This window comes from Etheostoma spectabile, chromosome 7 (genome assembly GCF_008692095.1).
Source record: "Etheostoma spectabile isolate EspeVRDwgs_2016 chromosome 7, UIUC_Espe_1.0, whole genome shotgun sequence".
Taxonomy (NCBI): Eukaryota; Metazoa; Chordata; class Actinopteri; order Perciformes; family Percidae; genus Etheostoma; species Etheostoma spectabile.
Genome location: NC_045739.1, coordinates 18553215 through 18564904, shown reverse-complemented (window position 1 = coordinate 18564904; position 11690 = coordinate 18553215). Strand labels below are relative to the sequence as shown.

At 41.7% G+C, this 11690-nt stretch overlaps 1 protein-coding gene across 10 annotated transcripts in view; it reads right to left on the bottom strand.

The window, feature by feature from the left end:
* The window catches only part of agrn (agrin), a 247383-nt gene that overhangs the window by 175079 nt on the left and 60614 nt on the right, over positions 1-11690 (bottom strand). For 7 of the 10 annotated variants that reach the window (XM_032521016.1, XM_032521015.1, XM_032521018.1 and 4 more), the window contains exon 3: positions 7960-7980. The exons of the other annotated variants lie outside the window; for them this stretch is intronic. In XM_032521016.1, the coding sequence (XP_032376907.1) occupies positions 7960-7980 (21 nt within the window). The remainder of the gene's footprint in view (positions 1-7959; positions 7981-11690) is intronic. 10 annotated transcript variants of the gene reach the window in all.

The window sequence follows — 11690 nt, the reverse complement described above, 5'->3', positions numbered from 1 at the left end:
CTCTGGGTGTGGAGGGGCTGTTTTGGTTGACACGCCTCTTCAACATTGCGTGGAGGTCTGGGACGGTGCCTAGGGTGTGGCAGACCGGGGTGGTGGTTCACCTCTTCAAAAAGGTGGACCAGAGGGTGTGTGCCAATTACAGAGGTATCACACTTCTCAGCCTCCTTGGAAAGGAGGGTTCAGCCGATAGTCGAACCTCGGGTTGAAGAGGAACAACGCTGGAGATACTGTGGGCGGTGTTACGAGAATTATGGTCCCTTCTCAAGGCCATCAAAACTCTGTATGACCAAAGCGAGAGCCGTGTCTGGGTTCTCGGCAGTAAGTCAGACTCGTTTCAGGTCAGGGTTGGCCACCGCCAGGGCTGCGCTTTGTCACCAATCCTGTTTGTAGTATTTATTGGACAGGATAACGAGGGGTAGTCAAGGTGGGGAGGGGTTGCAGTTCATTGGGTTGGGGATCTTATCACTGCTTTTTACGGATGATCTTGAAGGCATCATCGGCCTGTGACCTTCAGCACTCACTGGATCGGTTTGCACCGAGTGTGAAGCGGCTGGGATGAGGATCAGCACCTTTAAATCTGAGGCCATGGTTCTCAGCAGGAAACCGATGGAGTGCTTTTTTCAGGTAGGGAATGAATCCTTAGCCCAAGTGAACAAGTTTAACAACGTTGGGGTCTTGTTTGCGAGTGAGGGGACAATGGAGCGGGAGATTGGTCGGAGAATCGGTGCAGCGGGTGCGGTATTAAGCTCTCGATCTACCGGTCAGTTTTCGTTCCTACCCTCACCTATGGTCATGAAGGCTGGGTCATGACCTAAAGAACGAGATCCAGGGTACAAGTGGCCAAAATAGGTTTCCTCAGGAGCAGGGCTGGCAGAAAGGGTGAGATGGTCAGTCATCCGTGTGGAGCTTGGAGTAGAGCCGATGCTCCTTCGCGGCGAAAGGAGCCAGTTGAGGTTGTTCGGGCATCTGGTAAGGATGCCTCCTGTGCGCCTCCCTAGGGAGGTGTTCCAGGCACGTCCAACTGGGAGGAGGCCTCGGGACTAGGTAGAGGGATTATTTCTCCAACCTGGCCTGGGAACACCTCGAGATCCCCCAGTTGGAGCTGGTTAAGGTGGCTCAGGAAAGGGAAGTTTGGGGTCCCCTGCTGGAGCTGCTCCCCTACGACCCAATACCGGATAAGCGGACGAAGATGGATGGATGGATAGATAGATGGATGGATGGATGGACCTTTGTGACAGCCCATTTTGCCTGAGTTGCAGTTGTTTTTCATGTAAAGTATGTAAGTATTTGAATGATGTTGTCCTCAGACTGCTGTAATTCTGTTATTCGATGCCTTTATTAGTGTGACACCAGAGAGGAGCAGGGAGAGGAGGGCAGGTGGAGGTCTCAGCTCAGGTTTGGAGTCTCCAGATTCATGGACTGACAAGAAAGAGAAAAGGAGATAAAGAGCTGGTAGAGCAGCCTCCCTATACTCGTTGTTGGAGCATTTGCGCCCCCTAGTGTACCTCCCTGTACTTGCAACTTCAAACTTCAAATTGAAATACTCGTACATGAAGCTTCCTCTTGTTTTGAGACAGAATTAAAATAACACTTGATCAGTTTAAGGTGAAGCAAACCTCTTGTGAAATCAGTGCTTGAACACTTTGAAGGAATTAACTATTTCTCCATGTTTGATGATGGTAAAGTAACTGCTTTCATCTTTTGAGCCATGTAAAGAAACATGGAGGTCTGTGTCAGCTACAGAACAGCAAATAAAATCAGGTGCAGATTCAGAGTTTTGCATGTAAGCAGGGCTTAAACCTGGGTCATCAAATCAAAGAGCATGATTTGATAATCCAAATTCTTATTGCATTACTGTAGAAAGAGAGATGATGGATACTTCCAGGGGTGAGAAGCAGAAGTGCCCCCTTTTCAACATTTAAAGAAAAAAGAGAAAAAAAATGCAGCAAGGGAGACCCTTCACAAACACAAACAGATTTGTTTCAAATGCCCTGGACAACAAACCGTAGATGAGTTATGTTCTAGTATGGAGAGAGAGCTGGACATTTGCAGTTTAGCCCGCGCAAATTAAACTAATTAATAAATTAATGAAAAGCTGACTTGAACTACAAATTAATTTCTGTTGTGACCTACAGCAACAACCACAAAAAGCAGAAACACTGCAAATTCCCTTTAGAATATCCAAAGTGGACAACAGCAGGCTGAACAACACAAGACATTCAACTCCAATTGACTTACATTTACAGTATTATTATTATTAGTATTATATTTTTTCTGATTACAGTCACATAGATATTACAGTAACAGGTAAGATAGCAGTACAACGCAGGAGCAGACATTTACTTTGTATTGTGCAGTAAGCAGCCATGAGATGGCAGCAGATGCAAAGCGTAGCCCCATTCTGTCCATTCATACTATCAGTGTCAGGAATAAGAACTGCCGGTAAAACCCTCCACAGGTGGGGGCAGACTCTTAATCACTCCTTAGATCTCAATCTCATTCCCTACATCAGCATTACCCATGCAGTAATACATACAATTGTGGGAAACCTATGAAGTCCATTAACTACAGTATAGTCCATTAACTGAGTACAGTTGTCAATATGCTGAATGTGCTGTAAACTACATAAATGTAATTTTCAAGCTTTAGTGCGTAACTTCTTGATATTGACCAACGTCAGTTACATTCAAAGCCATTGCCAAAGGACTTGCTTCAATGTTAATTAGGACAATCAGCTCTACACAACTCCCTCTGTATTTCTCAGTATGGCTATGTTCAGAAGACTGTGTCGTCCGGGGACTTTTCAGCACAGAAGCTCGAGTGAAGATAATTACCTCTTCTGAAGAGTCTATCATGTTTGTTTGTTGTTGTTTTTTATCAGAGAACACGGAGGATTAAAAAAAAATCCTCTGTGTCCTCCTTGGCTACAAGCAACTGCGTGGAGGAGGGGTGGGGGCAAAACGGTTTTGTTGTCCTTACTTAGAATTCCTCATGGGGGTGACAGAAACTACACACAAGGAGTTTTAAGTAAATTGTCAATATATTTGCTGCCTCATGTATTTTGTGGTAATATCTAGTATAGATTTATACCATTCAATCAGGACTGTAATTATCAATTGTAGAAATAAAATGATAGGTTAATCAATATGGTGTGAGTTTAATATCCACTATATCTCTGATCATTACTAGCAATCGTTTACTTGAAGCATAAGCAGTGAGCCGTTTCTCAAACCAGCTTTTATTATTAACTTGCAGTGGAATTAATTTTGTCGTAATATCAGGGCTGCTTGGAAACTTAGTGAAAGTATCTTTAGGCACGCACTGATACCACAGTAGAGTCAGCTGTCAAGCTGATAACCAAAGTTAAAATCACTACAAAATGGGGTATTTCTCAAATAATTATGGAGGTACTTTATGGGTAAAAGAGAATCTGCAATGCACCAAAATATTTCACACACCAATAATATGACTGGAAAACTGAAGCTGGCAGATGACCCATAAAGTATTTCCATGTTCCTTTGAGCCATTTGGATCGGCTGCCTCTTGTAGGTGTGGTGCTCTGCAGTGCTGTTTACATTGACCGCCCACCAAGGCACAAACCATACAGAGGCAATTATACACAATGCAGGAATATCCCAGACTAACGAGCTTGGCCATGATGACAAAAAGTTTAATGAAGATAAGAGTTTGCATAGGAGTCAGAAATCATTGTAGAGGAGTGACCCGTAAACACTCCTGAGGTGCTGCCTGTGTCTGGCTGTAGCAGGAGAGGGTGAGGTGGAGCAAAGAGGAACCGGCCTGCAGGGGGAAAGAGTGGCCTGGATCACTGCAAGGACCCTTGGTCCTGTTCCAACCAAGTCAATTTACAGTTACAGCAGTGTGTGTGTGTGTGTGTGTGTGTGTGTGTGTGTGTGTGTGTGTGTGTGTGTGTGTGTGTGTGTGTGTGTGTGTGTGTGTGTGTGTGTGTGTGTGTGTGTGTGTGTGTGTGTGTGTGTGTGTGTGTGTGTGAGTAAGAGAGAGAGAGAGAGAGAGAGAGAGGACTTTTAGAGCTGCCAAAAATAATATGTGCAACTCAATAAAAATGCCTCTGGGCACCAATAATCTTACACAAGTCATAGTAAAGCACAGCTGTTAATCAGGAGACATCCACTTTAAATTATTTAGTTCAAGAGGCACATAACATCCAACTACTATGAATTCTTAGATTAGTATAAAAAAAAATCTACATTTTGAAAATTAGAATGGTTTGATAATGCTTACCAACAATGGTACCAATTTGCTGTGGCAGCCATAACATATGCTACAAGTAAATGTTTTGCTTTTGTCTTGATGAAAGTCTAAATTGTGCTTTTCATCACACAATAATGATTTTAAAGTTATTCAAAATATAGCTGACTGTAAAATCTCAGTGTATACTGCAATTCTATTTACATTTGTACAGTATATGTTTATAATTAATATTTTTAAATGATGTATGTATACTGGGAGAGCAAATTGAAATTGCAGTCATGAAAAATTAAATGTCCTACTAATAGCTATCTTAACATAACTTGAACATAACTTTAGGTTGTTAAGATTACTTGAATGAAGTATCTATTATATCCATTGTCTGTTAGAGGGAAAACAGTTGTATTATGTTATGCATTTCACTAAAGCTGCAAACTATTTGATGGCAAAAATGCTTCCCAACATTATTAGCAACATTTGGAGTTGTCAGCCCTGACTTGCTTCACAGCACTAAACATATGCTGCTGAGAGCATTTGCTCTCTATATTCACTCACACACACATTTGGACATATGGGCTTTTTGAAATAAACACTTGTGCATACCAGCATGTAAGAACTGACACATAAACCTCCAAGAGCCAAACACCTTCAAATGGATACAACGTGTAGAAGATAAACTGACTAGCATAAACACCAAAGGAAAGGTAAAGGAGACAAAACATTGAGCAACATTTGAAGACTTTTTGTCTTCTGAAATGTATCCGCTAACTTTATTGCCATGCATGTTAAATTATATTTAATTGGCAAATGAGGGGACACATTATGCTAATTTTCAGGTTCATAGTTGTAATTTGGGTTTCTACTAAAACTTTATAAAATGCTTAAATGTTCCAAAAATACTTTATTTTTCTCATACTGTCTGTCTCAATATCCGTGTATTCCCCCTCTGTCTGAAATGTTCTGTTCATAACAAACTGAAACCAACGACTGCCTGGAAGGTAGGACATGTATAGTGGGGAAAATAGTCTGCAGTATTGACAAGTAGAAGCAATTCACGGTTAAGGGGCTGAGAAATGAAAAACCACTAGTATGGTCCTTGAAACTCCTGTCTATTTTGTGAGCATGTCAGATCCTTATCTGACGGGGGGGCTGATACAGAGGGTCAGGATGGCCCTGACTACAGGGAGGATTTTTGTTAGACTGATGAGGATACCTCCAATCCAAGGCTGAACTCCTGGAGGAGGGCCGGGGGGCTTGCTCTGAACTCAAGGAAAGAGACAGAGAGGAAGCCAAACAGGAGAAGGAGTGAAAGGGACATGACAAGGGGAGGCGCTGGTGATAAATAGTCAATGATAACATATGGGGCTGCGGTCTCAACTTTACTCAGAGAAACGTTAAAAAAGTCTTGACAAAAATGAAAATAAACCAGTAGTCTCAATTAACTGTGCATGGAACATATTGCAGATCTACAACAAGCCAAAGTATCTATTAAACTTTAATAAATAGCAAATCAACGTATATATGATGATCATTAACTGAGTGGTCTGGGTTTAGACGATACAAGGAACACGTCAAACATTGTCCTGACATCGAGGTCTCAGCTGAGAGTCTCTATTTTAGAATATTTACACTATTCAGAGATTCACTATATTCCCAAAGTGGGTCTCTAACTCTCTTTGACATTTGTCATTTACTTTCAAGGGCTAGAAAACCTCCAGGGCTCTATGTAAAAAGGGCAAAAAGAAGCAAGAACCTCTCCCTACACGTCAGATCCTTTAACTGTCGGCTGTCAGTCAGGAAGTGTGCCTCTGCAAGCAGTCTATTGGGTAATACAAGTATAAGATGTGCAAAGGTGAAGGATTTATGTGTAGTGGCCACTTATCCACACCAAGCTGGATAATATGGAGCATACAGCTTATCATTTAATATGAATGACACCTGCCCTCTTGGGAACAGAAGGCTAACGAGCCAGAAGCTACAGGCCGTCACCCCCCCGTCCTGATTACTTGCAAAGACTGGCCATCCAAACCAGACAGCAGATAATTGTATCCTCTCGCATTTGAAAGTCACATTAAAGGGCTGGTAATGGAGTTCTGGCTCAGAAAAAAAGAGGATCACTGAAGCGGACAAAATGAAACAACGGATTGTTCTTTGGCTAGCAAAGGAATCTGTGAAAGTATCTGCTCGATTCATAGCCGAGCCTACAAAAGATGTCCTTTCTACTGGCGTGCGTTACTTTTGAAAAGGGCCAAACTACCTGTACCTTGTTGAAAGGGGGTGCTTGAGGAAAATGCCGGAGTACAGATAATATGGTCCGCTGGTGATGTGACCCATGCACCTAGCAGAGTGTGGTATTCAGGTGCTGTCACGCACTGCGGTGGACTGACAATGCCGATGTGCCAAAGGTCACATAACTCCTTAGCCTGTCCTTCTTTTATTGACGCAGTCTCAGCCTGGTCCGGAGGTTTTTCTGGGGTATGTTGATATCTTCTCCTGCAGGTGCTTGTGTGCTGGTGGAGGGCGGTTAGCCAGTATAGCGGTTAATGAGATCCCCAAGGAAATTGACGCTGAGCAGGTCACAGACAGTTGCAAGCAACAGAGCCTTCATAAGCACACCCTGCATGACCTTTGACCTCACCACTACTCTTATGAAAGTCTAAATCCTCACTTGAGGGTTGATACCACACACGGTCATGCACAGGTGTGTACATTTTTAACACACACACGCAAGCACGCCCACAACTACAGTGATACAGGGCACTTTCAAATTTCCAAACTCCAAAGATGTGCAACGCTGTAGGAGTACTAATGAATAAACAAATATTTGTATAAATAAAGCATATATGTAAAAATGTATTTTAAATACATTTGTTTGATAATTTTTCATGTTGCCCAATATAATGAGGTAGATGTAGAAATAATTTAATTTATATAATATATATTTTATAAAAAGACTTACTGAACATTCCTCATTCTTTTACAGCTGTGTGTAAGTAATGAAGTGACTGTGAAAAAAAAACAGCTTTATAAGGCATTAGGGCTCTTTCACATTAGGCATCTTAACTTGCCATAGCAGGGAAGGCTCAGTGTTTCTAATAATATTAGTTATCAGATATTAGTGTCCCAGTGAACCATGATAGTGAGCCTGAATGCAAAACGCTAGGACCCTGAAACTGATGCAGCTAAGTGGAATTCAATTCTCATTAATTGTATTATTTACCCCGTGCTTTCCCAACTGTGACAGTATTAGCCAGGTAACAGTTAAACAATTGAATAGTTTTACTTCAAAATGTACCCTCAATGACTGAAACATTTGTGCTGCCATAGTTTGCCTGCTTTCTGCAAGCAGCTTGACACAAATTGGGTATTGCTGTGATAGATGTACTTTGGAAACCCTAATTACACCACAGCAAATTACATACATACAGCATGCATGACATGAGACTATGGCACTTAATTCTGTCAGCAAGTACAAGCAAAAGGACTCCCATCTCAAAATCTTAAAGATATTTTTCATGCATTCTTCCCATTACTTATTCAATCACACACACAAATTAGGCCTGCATAAAGAGAGAAAGATCTTCCAATATTTGGTCTAGTTTAACCAACTATGCAACAGGAAACTCCCATTAAAGGGTAAGTGTTTTTTCCACAACGTTGATCAGGGCACATTAGATTAACCACCTGTTCAGCAAATTGTCAAATCACTGAAGAACAGTTTGGTGTACTTACCTGCAACTATATATTTGTGAACTTCAGTAGGCAAAGAGGGAAAAAAGAAGAAAGAAAAAAAAAAAGACGGTTAGTGAAAGTTAGATCTCAAAAAAGCACAGACACAAGAATCAGAATGTGTACAACTTTGGAGAAAGAGGAAGACTGAAGCAGAAAGAGACGGATAAACCTGGAATGGATGAGTGACCGGAAGTGGATGAAGGAGGATGATGAGAAGAAGTGGTGATTCTTTCTTTTTTACAATATTTTAAACATCACTGAGGTAAAGAAAACAGGATAATAAAAATTATGCAGAAAACTTTGGTGCCTATAAGCAGGTTGAATTCAATGGCCCAAGGTCCAGAACCAACCAAATACTACAATTATGAAGATGCCTGACCAAACCTTCCCACCTAAAACACAACAAACATCGCAGACTTCTATTTCACACACAAAGGCCAGTGTTTGCCCAGCTGATGCATATTGATGGTGAAAAATGTTGACAAGGCATAGAAGCGACTCATCCATAAAAGATGGGCTGGGCCGGGCAAAAACTGGGAGCTATTTACCGGTGAATAGCACAGAACCTACCGAGTCCCCTTCATCGATTATTAACCAGGCACAGATGGAGACTTTCAGTCCGTGTTCTGCATGGCCAGTATCCCTGATCATTTTGCACAGAGACGCATATTGCCATCAAATCAAATAATATTATCTGATTATCTGATATTATTTGTAGCAATACAAAGAGTAGATAGAGAAAATTGCCTTATAAGCTAGCAGTTATATTTATATATTTTAAACTTAAAAAAGGACCCTTGATTGGGCTTTATGTCTGGTATTGCTGTTGGATGTTCGAGTACCACACTCAAAACAGCCCCCATCAAGGCATAAGCCAGTTTCATCATTCACAATATTTTTCATTAAAACCTATTCAACCACCCTCCCCAATAGCAGTCAACTATGAGAAAAAATTACAATAGTTATTCCACACTGTCACTCTACAATGTGAGTTGATTGCCGATTTGAGTCGTGCATACGTCACTTTGAGACAAGTAGCCTACAAGATGCTAACGAGAGATTTCTGTAATGTATTGACAATACAGTAAAAATAGACCTGCATAACGAAGTTTGTTCACTGCTGGCTACAAGTTAGCATCAAACACAACAACGGCTGTCACTTGAATGGAGTTTTGAGCTAACGTTAGAAATCAAACTATCATTGATAGCTAAAACATTTTTGAAATCATTCCCATCTTCTGTTATTGCTTGTGATGAGCAAAGTTTATTATTTCATGGATTTCACCAATTTCAGTATGACATGTTATGCTGTAAGCCGTTTAAATCAGAGCATGCGCAACTCACATCTGCACTAGACCAGAGCCGGTCGGACTCGACTCTCATCGGGTACGACGCGTTATGCTGTAAACCGTTTACATCCGAGCATGCGCAACTCAACGCACTCGACTTACATCGGGGAGTGACACGCACAATAACCTTGCACCCTGACAAAACACCCTGGTGTTTTGATGGATTTTGTCCCGGGGGAGGTATTAGCTGAATGTCAGCTCTCCTTTTCTGTTCCACCCTCTTGCATTTCTCTCGACCTGCTTTCTCTGCCCTCGTCTTGATCATCATTATTTCACACTGGGGTCTTTGGGGGAGCAAACGGTCTATTATCCAAAGATGGAGCTTAAGACGACTTAAAGCTCTGGAGGAGTGGCTATTTATTTGGGTTGAAAGACAGAGAGAGTAGGTGGGAGTGTGTGCCTGGCCTGGCGTTCCCATATCACTTAGGCTAATGTGATTAAGGGTGAGCGAGAGGGGGAGTTCATTTAGCTTAGGGTGTGTTGGTTCTAAGTGATTCATGTTAGGGACATCGAGGGAGGGAGGGATGTGGTCGGTCACAGGACACACACACACACACACACACACACATATGAAGCCCATATGAAGTATGTTGTATGCCCGCTATCTACCAGACGAAATATCAACACAGATTTTGGTACCTCATTACGATGCCACTCAAATGTCTGCGTTGCTCTCTGATGCTCCAAAACAGACGTTAGAGGCAACAGAAACATCGCTGCTAGTAAACACTAATAACACGTTACACAGCAGGTAACGTGAATGTTAGCTACACTAATATCTGGATTAAAAAGGCTAAAATGCTAAAAAAAAAAACGTAACCGTTGTAGTGTGACTGTATTTCACTGTAGAGGATTCCAACAGTGGGACGTACAACAGCCTGCTGCTAAATCTACGAGCCAGGGCTCCAAACTAACTTTTCGCCTCGGTTGCACTTTTTTATTTAGGTGCACCAGCACAAAATTTAGGTGCAACCAAATTTGTACTTGTGTTGTCGTTAACGCCACTATTTTAAGGTCACCTTCTTATCATGCTCCACATACATTCATGTATATTATGTAAATAATTTTAAACAAGAATAACATGTAGGTAAATGGCTAAACCAGCTAGACACACTCCCTAGCATCAAATCCCCCAAATTCCTTTAGTCGACTAAAGTGGGCTGAATGTTCAGTTTTAAGTCAGCAGCCACTTTTCACAAGCTCTTTTATTAAAACAGATTGGGATTTAAATAAAATGAAAAAGCTCCTTCACTTGTCTTCAACAACAATAACAGAGTGATTAAACGAGATAGGGAGAGAAAATGAGTGCGATGGACTGACGCGTTTGCTACTCACAGAGTGACGGCTGACTCATTATGAATGGGTCCAGCATAGGTTGAATGACGGGTCAGCGGAGTTACACACGTGAAATGTCTGTATTGTCACTGCGCTGCATTTTTATGAACTATGATATTCTGGCCATGGGTCACATCTCTCACCCAGGTCCAACAGGCTGCATCCCACATGCTATTACTCAACAACCTGAAGTTAGTTTCATTCAATAACTTCTTCTGTTTTTTGCCGTGGCAAAAGGGTTACCAGTGGAAACATCGGTACAAATACAGGTTTGCCTCTCATGTTAAACAATATACAGCGGTGTTAATAAAATTAAAACTGTGGAAAATGTCAGAAGTGTGGACCGGCGCTGTCGCCGCTGCGTCTCCCCGTTGCTAGGAGCTGTGTGGGTTAATGGCGGTGGGGCTGCACGCAGAGTAAGAGGAGAGATCCAAACACAGGCACGGCTTTACAGAAGAAATGGGTCATGTAAAAAAAAACATTGCTCGATCACGAAAGTTTGATTGTGGGAAGCCAAAATCGTGATTAAAATTTGATTAATTGTGCAGCCCTATCCTCATTGGTAAATCCCCAGGTCAGAAATGAACAGTACACATCTATGAGGTCTATGTCTGAATGAAAAGAGTGAGTGAGTGAGTGAGTGAGTGAGTGTGTGTGTGCGTGCATATGCAGGGCCTCAAACATGGCAGATGGACTCATTGGTCTCTGAATGGCTTTCTGCATGTTACCACCCACACACAGATGCAGCATGTCAACGGCACTTCAAACCAAGCTCTCAAACAGCAAAAGTTTGTTCTCTACATCCAAAGTTATCTTGAGCAAGTTTCAAAAAAATAAAAAAGGGAATGAATACAATTTCTTATATAAAAGAAAAGGTTCTGGTCTCAAGCAAAACAAAACAGGCCTTTATTTGGGCCATGCACAGCAAAAGCAGCTTTATGTCCTAATGATGTTAACTTTTAAGATGGACACAGGTGAAAAAGTCTAAATTTTATAAAAGTGAAAGGGGGTCTTGGTTTGCAACATCGTATGTTGACTGTAACCCCC